General features: G+C 47.7%; 4 protein-coding genes across 4 annotated transcripts; all 4 read right to left on the bottom strand.

The window, feature by feature from the left end:
* Nucleotides 1-3,041: 3,041 nt before the first annotated feature.
* On the bottom strand, nucleotides 3,042-4,584 carry EDB93DRAFT_333713 (uncharacterized protein). The gene is made up of 8 exons (XM_041456122.1): nucleotides 4,461-4,584; nucleotides 4,131-4,399; nucleotides 3,914-4,078; nucleotides 3,770-3,859; nucleotides 3,511-3,717; nucleotides 3,412-3,462; nucleotides 3,164-3,354; nucleotides 3,042-3,102 (listed from the first exon to the last, which is right to left on the bottom strand). The coding sequence occupies exons 2-8, from the start codon at nucleotides 4,233-4,235 to the stop codon at nucleotides 3,075-3,077; spliced, it is 837 nt and encodes a 278-aa protein (XP_041308498.1). The 5' UTR covers nucleotides 4,236-4,399; nucleotides 4,461-4,584; the 3' UTR covers nucleotides 3,042-3,074.
* Nucleotides 4,585-6,105: 1,521 nt separating this feature from the next.
* EDB93DRAFT_1249755 (sphingomyelin phosphodiesterase) lies at nucleotides 6,106-9,215 on the bottom strand (the record flags this gene model as incomplete). Its single annotated transcript, XM_041452906.1, has 21 exons — nucleotides 6,106-6,252; nucleotides 6,303-6,331; nucleotides 6,385-6,545; nucleotides 6,598-6,623; nucleotides 6,674-6,742; nucleotides 6,794-6,853; nucleotides 6,910-6,947; nucleotides 6,998-7,029; nucleotides 7,078-7,087; nucleotides 7,141-7,209; nucleotides 7,258-7,361; nucleotides 7,417-7,423; nucleotides 7,473-7,615; nucleotides 7,666-7,802; nucleotides 7,853-7,874; nucleotides 7,922-8,056; nucleotides 8,104-8,224; nucleotides 8,279-8,444; nucleotides 8,499-8,810; nucleotides 8,878-8,925; nucleotides 8,976-9,215. The coding sequence occupies 21 exons, from the start codon at nucleotides 9,213-9,215 to the stop codon at nucleotides 6,106-6,108; spliced, it is 2,076 nt and encodes a 691-aa protein (XP_041308497.1).
* Nucleotides 9,216-10,091: 876 nt separating this feature from the next.
* EDB93DRAFT_333271 (uncharacterized protein) lies at nucleotides 10,092-11,196 on the bottom strand. The gene is made up of 3 exons (XM_041456120.1): nucleotides 11,006-11,196; nucleotides 10,208-10,951; nucleotides 10,092-10,155 (listed from the first exon to the last, which is right to left on the bottom strand). Exons 1-3 carry the CDS (start codon nucleotides 11,036-11,038, stop codon nucleotides 10,144-10,146), a joined length of 789 nt encoding a protein of 262 aa, XP_041308496.1. The 5' UTR covers nucleotides 11,039-11,196; the 3' UTR covers nucleotides 10,092-10,143.
* Nucleotides 11,197-13,481: 2,285 nt separating this feature from the next.
* Nucleotides 13,482-15,318, bottom strand: EDB93DRAFT_1204934 (uncharacterized protein). Its single transcript, XM_041450974.1, has 6 exons — nucleotides 14,921-15,318; nucleotides 14,693-14,867; nucleotides 14,453-14,638; nucleotides 14,049-14,401; nucleotides 13,595-13,996; nucleotides 13,482-13,536 (listed from the first exon to the last, which is right to left on the bottom strand). Exons 1-5 carry the CDS (start codon nucleotides 14,937-14,939, stop codon nucleotides 13,863-13,865), a joined length of 867 nt encoding a protein of 288 aa, XP_041308495.1. The 5' UTR covers nucleotides 14,940-15,318; the 3' UTR covers nucleotides 13,482-13,536; nucleotides 13,595-13,862.
* Nucleotides 15,319-15,355: the final 37 nt, after the last annotated feature.

Here is a 15,355-nt window from a genome sequence, read left to right as displayed (position 1 = left end):
GACTGAACAGATCCAGTGTGCCCTCGGAGGGGAGCAACCAATGCCTCACCAGTCCATATATCCCACACCCAAACTGTCCTGTCATGCGAGCCAGACACGATGGAACATCCATTTGGCGAGATTGAAACCAAGTTAACAGAGTCAGTGTGGCATTCAAGGGCGGCAACCGATCTCTTGCTCATAATGGTGTCAGCATCCCACACCCGAATTGTCTTGTCAGATGAACCAGATACTATGCGACTTCCATCCAGGGAGATTGCGACAGACCAAACATCCTCAGTGTGGCCTTGGAGTGGGGATCCTACTGCCTCGCCATTCTTCGCATTCCACACTCAGATCGTCTTGTCACTTGAACTAGTCACAATACGATCTCCATCTGATAAAATTGCAACCGACGTAACAGAGCCAGTGTGGCCTCTGAGGGGGACACCCAATACCTCGCCAGTCTCCAAATCCCACACCCGAATCGTCTCGTCACCTGACCCAGACATGATGCGTTTGCTGTCAGGCGAGATTGCAACAAAGTAAACAGCGTCCGTGTGGCCTTGAAGAGGGGTGCCCAATGCCTTGCCGGTCTCCATCTCCCACACCCGAATGGTCATGTCAGATGATCCAGACACGATGCATTTCCCATCTGGCGAGATCGTGACAGAACGAACCACATTCATGTGGCCTCGGAGTGGGGCACGAAATGCCTCGCCAGTCTCCATGCTCCACACCCGAATTGTGTTGTCGGCCGAACCAGACACAATGCGTTTACCATCCGGTGAGATTGCAACAGACCGAACACGGTCATCGTGGTAGAGAGGAGATCTTAATACTTCGCCAGTCTTCGCATCCCATACCCGGACTGTATTGTCCAATGAACCTGAAACGATGCGATGTCTATCTGGTGAGAATGCGACAGACATAACCCAATCAGTGTGGCCTCGAAGAGGGGCACACAATGGCTCCCCAGTATCGATATCCCACACCTGGATCGTCCTGTCATCTAAACCACACGCGATGCGTTTTCCGTCTGGTGATAGTGCAACCGAGCTGACAATGTCATTTGCGTAGCAGTATCTTTTCCATCTGAGGCCAATTCTTGACATGGCCAGAAGCAATGCGAGGGGTGCGAGAAAACTTTGAGACGAATTTGCAAAACATTCTCGACTGCGACGGAGCGAACGGCAGAGCAGACAAGTATAAATGGGGGGTGCTGCGTAAAATGGTGGCTGCGAAAGTTCGGACGAAACGCAGGGTATCCTTGATAGCGTGACTGACATGCGTGAACTCGGCATGACCCTGCGACCACCCCACTACTCGTAAGAATTCGTTTAAAGAAGAATGAGCCTGAGCTACGCACCGAAAACCATTTTGCAATGGATGAGAGGGTCACTACCGAGCCACTGAGGCTTTTCATCAGAGCCAGTGCTTCCAACCACCAAAGGAGGCGCTCTCCATCGAAGAAAGCTTCAACTTCCTTAGCGAGCAATGATTCGAAGGATGTAGAGCCGACATGAGTCCCCAAAAATCGACATGAGTATGATAGCTCAGCCGAAATGGATTCTTTGACTCGTTTCTCCAAATTGGGGACGGAAGAGTTGGGTAAGTACGAATCCTCCAAGGAGCAGATGTTGAAGCGAAGCCCGCGCTCCGAGTCCATGACCCGAAGGGAGGCAAAGGCAAGATCTCTTCGTACCGCTGATGGATCAACGAAGAAGTCATGGCTCCGTGATTTGTCTCTGAGGAAGTCGTAGAAGGATGCGTGGAGCGGGCGTATGGGAGTCTGAGAATCCGCAATGCCGGTCAAAAGGGACCCCAGTGGCCCAAGGACCTGATCCATTTCGTAATCGCAAGTCCCTTCGGGAAAATGCAATCGCATAGCGATCAACGCAGGCATGGAGAGTGGTTCCAATGAGGCAAGGATTTGCCCCATCACTGAGCAAAACACCGGGATAGCTTCCCCACGCTCGTCTTCTGGCATGATTTCTTCCAAGATGCGTGCATACATGACATCCAACAGACGTGTTCCTTTTTCAGACGTTCCACCAAGGACAGCATTGCACCGACCCACCGGACCCACGCTCACTTTGTTCGTGCCCATGATGTACTCACGGCTAGACGAGCCCATTCGAACAGGCCATCGGATTTCTCTGCAAGCGTCTTGAAGTGCGTGTCGTTGTGAAAAAGTTGTGCAGTCTTGCGAGCCTGGTGGAAATGTATAACTGGATATCGTTGTATGTGGACGCAAGCGAGATATCATCCATGGAGACATGGCGGACATGCGATCCATCCAGGGTATCATGAATATCTGGGAGTGGACGAGAAGTGAGGAGAATGCGGAAGTTGGCTGGAAGTTCGACTACTTGTGAGGTTGAAGCATTCAGCTTGCCAACAAGCAGACGAAGAATCTGTTCCCGGGTATTCAGGTCACCGCTCTCGTCCAATGCATCGATGACCAGTAGAACAGGCGCAATGATGGCTTTCGAGGCCTCACCAATTGGTCCTATAACTAACTCCTGCCATTGTCTTGAGACGTCTACAGTGTGCTTGAGCTCGTTGTCATCGTGAACTGCACATGCCAATGCTGCCCGCATCGTGATATCGCAATCAGCCAAGTCGCGTGCGATTGTAGCGAATATCTTCTCGTGGCGGCGTTCGGCTACCCTTGTGCTGTCAAAGCAGAAACAAGCACGCATTCCCCCGCGCTCGTGAGACCAGTTGGCTATGGTATGGGCAATGGCTGATTTGCCTTTCCCTGCCGCCCCAGACAACCACAACACACGTGGCACGTCTTCACCCGTACTACGGATCCAGCACTTGATTTCAGATAGAATGTCTTCCCGAGTGCCTGGGAGACAATTTTTGAGGGTATTTCGTCCAGCATCAGGTACGTATTCCATACCGCTAACATCCAGGTCTTCAGCTAATAATTTGCATCAAAGTTTAGAGAGATCAAAGAGAACTTGAAGTTGATCATACTGATACGGTGGACAGTTTCGACAGTGGTAAGAGCCATTTGATCTCGGAGCTGTTGCATGAGGTTGTCGAGAACCTCGTTGTGAAGTTGTATCGCAGACTCTGTTTCATTAAAGATGTGCTTGCCAAGTCTTCGCCCTGTACAAGGATGATGAGTCTTGGGCGACATCGTGGTGGAAAAGAAAAGACTCGCAAAAACTCTTCATATCCGAGTAATGGACGACAAAGTCGGCACACTCCAGCGTCTGTCGTGCAATCTTTCCATATAACTCTAGCATGGCATGCAATCCTAGCCGTTCCTTCGTGGGCTGTTAATAAAGCATAGACATCCGAAATTTTCGAGAGCAGACGGGACACGGCATCATCCCGGTTCGCCTGATCGAGAATCATCTATCGCCCGCACAATCTTATTGACCTGCAAGTGTAAGAATATAAAATCGAGCACACCTTGGACGCGAAGGTGAAGATACTCAACGCTACCTTCGCGTAGGGATGGACCTAAACATAAAGATCAGCCAAGTACAGAATAGAGATAGATGCTCGTACATCTGCAAGCCTTGTAGCGATGAAGTTAAACACTTTCAATGGTACGAGCATTGGGGCGAACGTGTCGATCGTATCGGTAAGAGATTGTAGGTTGTCAGATGCTGAAGCAGCATTTTCCGCCATTCCTGGGACATGTCTGATTCCGTCAAGATCTGCTTGAGCATTTGCGAGCTTTTCCTTGACAACCTTCAGGTCGGGTTGTCCGCACTAAGGATGGGATTCAGTACATGATGGAAAGAGGAATAAGAACACTACGAACTGTAATAGCCGAATTTATGTTTGCAACGCCCACATCGGAAGACTGGTCAGGATTTGGTTCGGGAGTGACGGTGGTGAGTGGTGGAAGATCCTGCGGCCGTTACTAGTTAGATCACACATGGAATGTACTAAGGACTGTATATACCTGGTTTGTCTGAGGGTGTAGGAGATCCCGTGCGCTGGAACTTGCAGCCATAGATTCTGAGTTGGGAGACTGTCGAGTGCTTCGAGCGAATTTGTCAAATGACTTGGGAAGAAACCTCCACAATCTCCCGTGAGATCCATTCCTCGAAGGCGGAAGAGAGGACGGCTATAATCACGATTAGAGACAATGATGTAGCTGTAATGGAGAAAGTTCATACATCACTGACTGCTCTGTGGCCTCTCTCCTCTGCCAAACGAGGGCTTGACCGACTTAGCCTCGGTAATCCCCAACGCTTCTTCCGAGAAGGATTGTCTTCACTCATGGAGTAAGTTGGAAGGACAGCCGAGCATGACTTCTAAGAGATTTCTTGGTAACAAGGTGACGAATGGTACGCAGGGCGAACAGGCAGCCGGCGAACATGCGTTCTGAAGCGGCCATTATCGATTGGCTGGACTAGAATATCAATTAGTACACGCTGGAGCCTGGCTGAGGTGGGTTAAAAATGGCCAATCAATGGATCTTGTCGTTGTTGGGTGAAAATACTCACGCAGTAATGCTCACGAGTTACACTATTGGAAGAACATTGTAAGTTCATTCACGATGAGCTAGACAGACTAGCTATAGGCGACTCAGTGAGATGCAGTAGTACTAGAGTCTAGTTGTGAGCGTGCTTTTGTTTGCGCATATTTGGACGCACACTTCAAATAAGATAGACCTCGTTCATACACCAGTTCATCACGTGACTTGAGGCTAGAATACATGATTTTGGCTCGTAACTCGACTTCAAATTAGAATTAGCAAAATCTGTTCCATGATATTGTAGATACACGCTACAATATTAAAACGGTCTACTCAGAATTTTTATTTTCGGCCAATTGACGGAGGAGTAGGCTTTTTGGTAGCCAGTGACCCATTTGTGACTGCCTAGCATGCCTGTCACGCTGGTAGTGCTCACTTTGACAATATAAAGCCTACTTAGTTTCTTACATTAAATCATAAAAAATACATGCCCAGCTTGCTACAGACTATCCGCACATAATCATGGAACAGATTTTGCTTATGTTTTGTATACAATAAGTTATATATATATTTGTTGAAAAGTCACGCTAAGTCACGTGATGAACCGGTGTATGAACGAGGTCTATCTTAGCTCGAGCTGCCGGCGCCCTCCTCAACAGACTCTTTTGAATCTATTCACTATTGAAATCTCACTTAGGCCACCGCTCGCCTGCGGATGGTCTCTCGGATCTTTTTACGAAAAGTAAACTACATTCGCCATCTCTCTTTCTTCATTCGTGGGTGACCACAACGTTCAAATATCGCATCTATTCCAGGCTCTCAACAGTGCTGTGTATAGTTGAACTTGACCATGCACAGAACCATCTGTGCGAAGGTCAGCCACGGCGCGTCGGAGTGTCAGACCTTGCGAGCCATTGACCGTCGTGGCGCATGCAGGTTGTAGTGGAAATTGTTTGCAGTTGAAACGTTGACGGTCCAACTGGACCGCGCCGGATTAAACGAGAAGCTCCCAGAAGGTATATGTCGACACTATCATCGTCAAACACTTCTATCTGGGAGAAGTGAAGAGTGCACAGACACCTATGATGGAACCTGGAGTTAGCCTGTCTGTGGAACAAGGGCCAGGTAGACCTGCTGAGCTCCAAATTATGCACAACATCCCGTACCAATGAGCCATTGGGTCGTTGATGTACGCAGCAACGAGCATGCGTTCGGATATCGCGTTCCTGGTCGCGAGGTCATGGCAATTCTTGCGAAACCCTAGTAGTTCCCACTGGGAGGCTACCAAGCGCGCGCTGCGTTATCTGAAGGAAACAGGCGTCTTCGAACCCACTTTAGGGTCAACCGATGGGGGTCTTGAAGCCTTCGTCGACACGGACTGGGGAAGGCACTAGCTCGTCCTCGTTTGCAGAAACTAAGGACCCTAATGGGTCTGTTATCAATCACTTGCAGTATAAAGGCGCATCATTTAGTGTACGAGCGTCTCAGTTCTTGATTAGAGACAGATCCTACCTTTGTGTCTAGTTCTATCCCTGCTCAAATTCCAGAGCCGGACCATATGTATAGAATAAAATATGATATTTGATCATCGGTATGGAAGATTCAGTACACGACGCTGCTTAAACGCGCCTATTTGCAATTGATGCGCCATCATAGCTCTAATGAGGAATTTACTACTGCACTGATCCATAGCCTGACTTGCAGTTCTGTTTGGCAATGCTAGCAGAGCCACTACGCATGTAGCAGATCCTAGCAGTAATGCATTCACCTGTACATGCCGGAGTGAGTATAGAGCCCTTTCCCTGGTATGAATTGAAGGTCTAGGAATAAGTGAGACAACAAGTTCAAAACGTCCAGTTCCGAAACTTACCTGCATCAAAGTCGGGTTCACTTCCATCTCTGAAATAATATATATATAGCGATGGTGATGGAAAAAGAAGGAACACACGCACGCTCAGTCACAAGATGCCACCAGGTCGCGTTCAGTGGGTCAGTTGCTCCCCAGGTAATGTTCCCTCCATATGCCTCGCGAGTGCTATACTCGAACTCATAAGTAGGGCCGAATTGAGTCTGCAAGTCCAGCGCAGGGTATTCGTTGACGTAACTCTTCCAGCTGGAGGGAACTTGTAAGCAAAAGACCAGTCGATGACAAGCAAAAAACTGACGTATAAGCATCGACCACTTCAAAAGTCTGGGGGAATGTGTAAGCTAGATTCAGCAGACGTCAGCAGGAAAACCTACAGCAGAGTCAACTTCATAAACACGGAACCCAGAGTTCAGGTTGGTGAGGGGTGTTACAGACGGGCCAATCTGGAAACCAAGTAAGATGGATAGTCACTATGAACCCGTCAAAGGACACACCCAGGATACCGCCTGAGCGGTCTCAGCATTCATATTCGTACCATTATTGGCATAAAAGATCTGGACCAGGAAGATATATCAGTGTTCCCTTTCTATGAGGCGACATCGACTCATACGGATAGCTGGTCCTCGTGTGTGTGACCCCAGAAGATGTCTGATCATGAGTCGTCAAAATTTGTTTCGGGCATCATAGAGATAACATACTAGCAATAACATGAGGGGAGAAGCGATCAACGCTAGGTATATCAGCTCCATGCAGTAATCTCGACATCCAGCGGACTTACATCTGGTAAACTAGTGCAGACGCTGTTCAGCAAATTGCACATTAATCGGGAAATTAAACTTACAGAGATCGGTGGGATTCAACCTCGAATTTGAACCATCCCAACCACTAACGACGTGCCCAATGATCCAGACTGAGTATCATTAGATCGACTGAAATGTAGTATCATCCATCAGCCCACCTCGGTCTCCCGCGTCTTCCGCGTCCTGAAGTTCATCGGTGAGGAACCTCATTAGTCCAGAAACGTCTGGTTCGGAAGAGTTGATGTAAGTGAAGTAGTTCGAACTTTCCACAGTTTATATCATTGAGCTTTTGACTGAGTGGACCGTTGATCACGTACTTGTACCCTGTAAACCAGTTTGTCAGCGTTCATGCCAGTCAAACATATCGACTTACATAAGTTAGTGTCCAAGCTGATTACTCTCAGGCCATCTGCACGCTTGACCATGTATGCTGCATAGTGAGCTCGTGAAAACTCGACGGAGGCCTCCGGAAGCCACCCCTCCATCTCCCATAACGCTGTAACGTGGTCGTATAGCCTAGTGGATGAGATAAGGTATAAAATGGAAATTGATGAGAGAAATTATACCAGCTGAATTGTTGACCCAGAGTACCCCCTAGGGATAAAGGCGAAGCTAGATCTGGCAGACAAGTATCGTGGTTTCCGAGTGTAGCATAGGTAGGGCCAGGTCCGAGCATACGCTTGAATAGATCATAGAGGACGACCTGCCAGCATACATGATACACAACGTTCAATTTTGAAACACAGACATTACCTCAGAGTACTCGTTCAAAGCCCTGGAAGGGAAGTGAGAAAAAACCGACAATAAGTACAAAACACGTACCTAGACTGCTGATTTTCCGGGTCATGTGCCAACATGTCGCCAGTGAACACAGTAAAATTGAAGCCAGTTGATTCAGTTCCGGTCAACGGTGGGATGGCCTCCAGGACGGACGCGATCAATGAATACGGAGAATCACTAAAAAGACATCAGACTGTATTCTTTCAGTGAAGGTGAGCTCTAACCAGAGGAACGAGCCGTATCGTGGCGCAGGAAGGAGAGGCGTCTGAGGACTGTGAGAGTTGTAAGCATTGTCGCGACAACACAAACCACTGGTACAGTTTGCTTCTGCGCCGTTCGCATAACCTGAGATAGAATATCAGTGGAGATAAACAATGCATACGTGCAAATACCGCGCACGAGGATCAATATGCAGGTCTGAAAGATGCAAGACTTTGAGCAGTTGGCCACTGGGCTGCTTCGGAGGGGGAAGAGGGTTGGGCTTTGGCTTTGCAAACCAGCCAGTGAGATTGAGAGCTGTTGTCACAGGTGCTGGACATAAACCAAGGAACTGAGAGCAAATTGCCTGAAAAACATGATGAGACACAAAGCATTCTTCTGTTTAGGTGACTGGTTTTACCTGTCCGTCGTATCCTCCAACATCAGCAAAGGATGCAACTTGAGTAAGGATCGGTCCCAAGACGAGGGGTCCATAACTTTTCTCGCAAGAGGATGAATAATTAAAGTACTCGCAAAGCGTCAGAGCCAGATTGGTCCCTTGATCAGGAGCCGCAAGAGCAAGAAATTTGGCCACTTCTAGGGAAGCCTGGCAGCGTGCACATGTACTAAACATTGGGTTTACTGCGATTGACTGAATCTGGGCCACAGCTTGTTGAAGAAGCTGTTGGGAGGATGCCTGGGGTGGAAGGAGATGAGGATCCACGGTGTCATACTGTCAAGGACGGACTCCGGGTTAAAACGATGGAACTGACGCGGCGCACACTGGAAATGAAAATTACCTGAGGAATGTCTTGGGGGTCTGTCAGGTTATATGGAAAGATTTCATGCTGAAGAGCGAGTTAGTTGCAGCGACATGACAGTTATAGTAGAGAATTACAGTGACAGGATCTGAAATGACTGGCTGCGGTTGGGCAGAGGTGGCCGTTGGATTATTGTAGTACTGAGAGTAGAGAGAGGTTGGGAACGCTCCTTGGACCGCATATGAAGAAGGAACAGCACTAGTGGTGGTAGTAGACTGGACCACCGAGGTAGCTAGGACGAACTCGGAACCCTGGCCATAGTGACTCCAAGCCAAAGTGGCGGCTAAACCTAAGAAATATCTGGTTTTAACAGACATTCCGAGCGTCGTACCCAGAAAGACGAACTGCACAGACGAGGACCTCACACAATATTAATGCGGCAAATTATGGTTCATTCATTAAGACTACCCTGTCTGTAGGTCCAGTGAGAACTGCCACGAACGTTCGAACGCCGCGCGGTTCATTATAGGTGCCTTTGCACACGGATGTAGTGCTAAATCAGGAAGTGCTATAAGCTTCTTGTGGACATTTGGCTTCACTCAACACGTTGCTAGTACTTGGGAAAGGAATGATACATCAGCGCTCAGCGCTGTTTCGTTTGAAACTCCCCAGGTTGTGCCAGTGAACGTGTCTGAGACACACTTTGGATCTGAATTACCGTGAGTTCGTAACATTGCAATGCCGTCACTCGCCCATATGGGTTCCTTCCCAGATCCCTCATTTGTGCATTGGCAAACGCAATCCTAAGGCAAACTCAGCTGCCGTTCCGAAGACCATGTTGGCCAAAAAATGCAATGTTTGAAAAGCGACGTGCATTCATCCCGCAGGAAATTCGGGCAAAAGCTTTAAATTCCCCACACTGCATTCCGGTTCGGCGGTCCGGACACCCTTACCTCCCTGTAAATCTGGATTTGGACACCACCTCTCGATGGCATATCATAGGAGTCGCCTCGAATACCTCAGTTTGAGATACATTCACGTTCAGGGAATATATATATTATATATTATATACCTATTCGTTTGTGTTGCAAGTCGTTTGTACACGTTGGAAATGTTGTCGCAAAGGAGGTTTACATTTAGGTGTGTTCGTTCATACATGTCGGGAAGGAGTAGAATTACTTCGAAAGCCAAAACACACTGAGTAAAATGACAAAATGTTTCGTCAATACCAGCGCGCGTGTTAAAACTCGCTACTGGTCGAAACTTCGCTCGACTGTGGGTTTCCTGAAGTTGCCCCGTATAAAACTATAAGTTTTCCTTACTTCGATGTCAATGACAACCAAAATTAGTTGTTTGAGAATCGACATACCTCGCACTTCTGACACACATCTTCCGAGGCGCAAGTAATGCACATAAATGCCCCACAACCCGGACATTCTTCGTGGTCAATGCAATCTCTGCAATGAACAGTGTTACAAGATTCACAACGGGATTCCCGCTCTTCAAAGCAGTCCATACAGATTCTACCCCGACATTCTTCGCACGTCGCTACAAGGAATGCGCTCTTGTTTGCGAATAAAGACTTCTCCCTGTCAGATAAGTCTTCTTCCATGCAATCGTTGCATAGCGTCATCTTGCGGCAGTCCGCGCACACGTCGATGTATCTGCACCAGATAAAACAAAAACAGTTCTGACATTTTGGACAGCGTCCACAGTCGTTCAGAATTTTCTTGTGAGTGACACATGCGCCACAAATCCAGCTGTCCCCGCAGAGACAAACTATGTGACCGTCCGTGGGTTTGACGCAATCAGGACAGATTACGCCACCAGTAAAATGTGCGCGAGAGGAACAATCGTGCTGGCTGCATTTTTTTGTCTTCGCAAGGGTCGAAAAGCATGATTGACACGAGGACACAAAAGTAACCAGGTTAGCGCCTTTGCAGTAACTGTTATCGCAGGTCACATTCGAACAACCATGACATGTGACAAGGAGGTGCGAGCAGATTGGACAGCGAGGATGATCAGGCGCGGGTGGTGAAATAGGTATCTCGGGTGCTTGACTTGATTGTGACTGTGTTATCAAACCGTGATCGGCGAGTCGCTGGTAATAGTTCTGGGAAATAGTTTCATTTGAATGTGCAGTGGCTGGATGCTCAGCTGTACGCACCTGGAGACCGACCTCAGAAAGACTTTGATCCATCGCCGACTGTCGCGTGCCCTTGTGCTCGTTGTGAGAACCTACTTATCAGGTTTTCATCTTCAAGTTTACGTTTCCTCATCATGCTGTGCGGGGTCCAGATGATTTAGAAGCGACGAAAGCATGTTTTTGGAGTCATTGGGCTAGTCCGGATACTTCCGGTGTTCCTAGTGTGTCACCACTCATGACTGTACCTTCATCACAATGCTGTGTCTTCCCTCTTTGCGAAGGCTGCGTCGCTTTCGAAATTGAACGTGAACGTTAGAATCATCTGTGCGTGTTCTATCGGCTGCCCTATCCACACAATATCAGGCCGCCCTCAGAGGTTCAGAACTGTTTCCATCGGGTTTTACTCCAGTCCTTGTGACTATTCTCGCGCATGTGAATTAAATACTGTCGATCTCATCATCTATTGACGAAATGGCATTTAGGAGAGTTCAAACGTTCAAAGCTGGCTGGGATTCCGAGGGCCGAGGTCGATTTGGACTCAAATCCTTTGCAACGTTTGTGACGGCATGCAAAGCCTTTCACAATCCCATGATGGATGTGCTGTGGGCTGAAATAAACCAGTTAGAGTAACTCTTATGCTGTGTGACGAGGTCCACTAGTATATCGTATCAGTGTCGCACCGTCAGGGTCAGTTTCGCACTGTTCATTTCCTCACGTTCATTGACAACCTGGGCCTGGCCAAGCGAGCATTTATAGTGCACTGCTGGGCAAAAAGGCGTCGAACCGTTATCTGCCAACGAGACATGTCGATTTTTTTTTGCAGTTCCTCCGCTTGTCACGGTGTTCCCTCATCGATCATACCATTTGACCCTTCTTTCAGTCATCCATGTGTCTTTCCAGGGCTGCCGTCCTCAACCTGGGCTCGGAGTTAGAGGAATTCCACTGGGCGGTAATGGACCTTTGTTCCTGGCCATGCACATACGCTGTCTTGTTCTTCATCGATCGTCCATCAAGATCTGAACTCTATTGCAACCTGCTGTGCTTCCGCCATCTGGCGATAGATAACTTGGGTCGCCATATATCACAGTCCGTGAATTATTCACAGCCGATGACCATACTTGTTTTTGTTGCAAGGGTCAATTGAAACCGTGAATCTCGATATCGATCCTGATGAGCCAACACAGCATATCTCCCAACAAATATTTGGACATACCTCTCGGAGTCTCATAGCGGATCCTGAAGGCTCTCTCGCTCGTGATATTTCCACCTAGTTCCCTTGGATCGCACGTTCATGGATCGGGAGCATTTTCAGGAAGCCAACTTCCATCTCACATCTGCTGCGTTGCGTGACACAAGAGCCGCCTCAAATATATGAGCTTGGGATACATACATGTTTGGGAATATCCTGGAGTTGCCGTATTCGTTCGCACATCTTGGGAATCGTTTTTGCAAGAGCGAAGTTTGCACTGGATGCATATGGTTAGAATGTATGCAAAAACTTGAATAGGTAAAATTGTTGATGTTTTTTTTGCCAAGGCACACTGAGCCAACGTCACAAGGTTCTGCCGACAACCACTGCCAGTCTGTCTAGACTCAGTGATTGCTGGTGGCTGATTCTGAGTCGACAGATTCATCGATATCCTCATCACGCCGTTGCATCGCATGCATCAGGATACCTACCTGGTCTGCAAATACCTCTTCATTCCCTTATAAATCGGGTACAGAGGTGTCTCGCAATCCGAACGCTTTCCATTTCTCCAGCAATACTGGCAACGAACTCGGTTGCATTTCCGCAACAGAACTCGCGCTCTTCGAAAACAGTCTGCGCTGATTCTGCATTAGCAGTGTTGTCACGCTGTCGCCAGAATTGTGCTCGTAAATGATTGGGGACTTCTTGTCTGGTGCATGCGTGTCCACCTCGTCAGACATGTTCATCTCCTCGTCAAACAAATGAATCTCCTTCTCGTCAGAGATATGCCCATTTTCTCCACGTTCCATGCCATCGCTGCACAGCGTCGTCTTTTTACACCCCGCACATGCGTCGATGTATTTCCACCCGGATAAACAGAAAGAATTCTGACATTTGGACAGTGTCCACGCTTGTCCACAACTGTCTTCATCAGTGGCACGTGCCACAAACTGAGTTATATCTGGGGCAAACTATGTCCATGGTCCCACATAATCCCGACAGATTACGCCATCACGAGCGACTGACAGTCGTGTAAGGGTCGAAAAGCACCGTTGGTCTGGCGGGTTTGACAGTTTTTATAACAACCATCAACTTGTTGCGGGTGACACTAGACAGATCAACCACGGCGTGTGTTGAGCAGATTGAATAGCGAGGATAGTCTGGCGCGGATAAGATCAAATTGTCATCGATGAGTAGTTTTGGGATGTAGTATTATCTGGATGTGAAGTGCCTTGAAAATTAGTTGTACACACCTAGAAGCCAACCTTGAGTTTGATTCATCATTGACTATCACATTAGTGCTCGAAGCGAGAGCCCATTCATCAATTGGGTATTTTAGTCTTCAAGCTTCAAGTATCAATCAGTACGTGCGTCCATGCTATGTGGCAGTCGTTGATATCGATCGACTGGTGACCATCCAGAAGAACACTTTCGCAGAAATCAGAAATCGAGTCAGCTTACATTCAAACCCTATTAATTGCAATATGAAATGCTAATGAACATACAATTGTCCAATACAGCACAAAATAGTGTACACCATACAGTAAATATATCGACGTGAGACCAGCGTTCCCGCTGGGGTTGTCCGTACTTGTACACATGTAAGTAGACCATGTAAGTCCGGTCATGTTGATGACATGCGTGCAGCGTCATGATAGTTCTTAGTGATAGGAAGCGTCTGTACTTTCATCAAATCGCGGAACCGCTGGAGGCGAAATGAGGTTCAGGCTCAGGAGAGGGGGAACGAGAGGACCGGGAAGGAACGCTAGTGGGACGAGGTGCATAGCGGGGGCGACTCTCAATAGGCTTGGAGATCAAGAAGCCTAAGAACCATGATGAGGATGTTGTACGAAAAAAAAAACAATGAAAGCTGACCTTTGAGGCCTGCAGCCTTTTCACCTTGGCGCCCAAAGCCGTAACCAGCTCTGCTTGGATTCCTCATTGCACCGAACTCCGTAACATCCCTAGTCTTCTCGTCATATACTGTCGAAGAGGAGGATGACTGCCCAGAGTTAGAGCGGTCGAGATTGAGGTTGGTAGTATGACGCAGGTTGGTCGGCAATACATCCTTGGCGCCTTCACGCCATAACGTAATTGAACGTCTACGCTTGGCCGATTCCCGGAAGAGAAGACCGAGGAACATGTTTATACAGCCAAGGACGAAAAGGAAAAAAGCGGAAACAAGGGTGAAGTCATCTACATGCTGTGAGAGGACTGCAGCTCCGATACTAAAAAAAAGTCAGCCCTTTGTACGAAACTACGCAAAGAAGATGACTCACAGTCCTTGGAAGATACCGAGAGCACCAAGTCCAAAGCCAGAACCAAGCACAGGGAAGAAGCGATCAAAGAAAGTGGATGGCCAGCCAATTTCAGAAAGGAAAAGTATGACAACTTGGAAGATAATAAGGAGGCGGTTGATGATGGCCCAGAAAACGCCGCCAATCTGGTTGGGTACGGTGCTGTTCCTGTTTCCGACGTCAGCATACAATAATACTTATACATGGGACATTCGAACTTACTCGATATATTCACAGTCAGCAAAATCTTGCGCTGTGACATTGCCACTTTGCCTTGCAGCCTCAAACGTGTTAACAGCTTCGACGTCTGTGACTATAACGAAGATACTGCTGGCAAAGACCAGTATGAGAGACACAATGCTCAAGAAGCGGACAACATTGAGTCCAAAGAAAATATCTAAAGCCAAGTCAGCTAATCTGCTCGAGAAAAAAACATGTAACTGTACTCACATGCTCGTGGGCCGACCATTATGCAAGATAGAAAAGATAGTTGATGTCTAGGAGATGGTTAAGGACGTAGAGTGTTTGACTTGAAATAATAGCAATTGCAAGGACGTCTTTAGTGAATGAATGATCAGGTGGCCCAGCACCGATAGTAGAAAGCAACGATGACGGTTGAAGAAACGAGGCGAGGGATGGAATACATTTTGACCAGTTGAGAACAACGATTTATGTAGTTTGGACTGATGTGGACCATTGACCTCCCAACCTTATTGTTCTTGAGAAAGTCCACACACGATTCATTGAACAAAAAGAGCGAGGACAATGCTTCAACCGACTTTTACGTAATTGGTGCCCGGAATCAAAATTAAGAATATCTCAATCGCGGAGTTGAAAAGTACCACAACACTTCGCTGGCTCGTCCGGCTTTATTGTTGGTTCACA

Source organism: Suillus bovinus (assembly GCF_016758785.1).
Source record: "Suillus bovinus strain UH-Sbo-P2 chromosome Unknown EDB93scaffold_22, whole genome shotgun sequence".
NCBI classification, from domain to species: domain Eukaryota; kingdom Fungi; phylum Basidiomycota; class Agaricomycetes; order Boletales; family Suillaceae; genus Suillus; species Suillus bovinus.
Note: the sequence above shows the minus strand (reverse complement) of the source record. Positions and strands in the feature narration are given on the sequence as shown.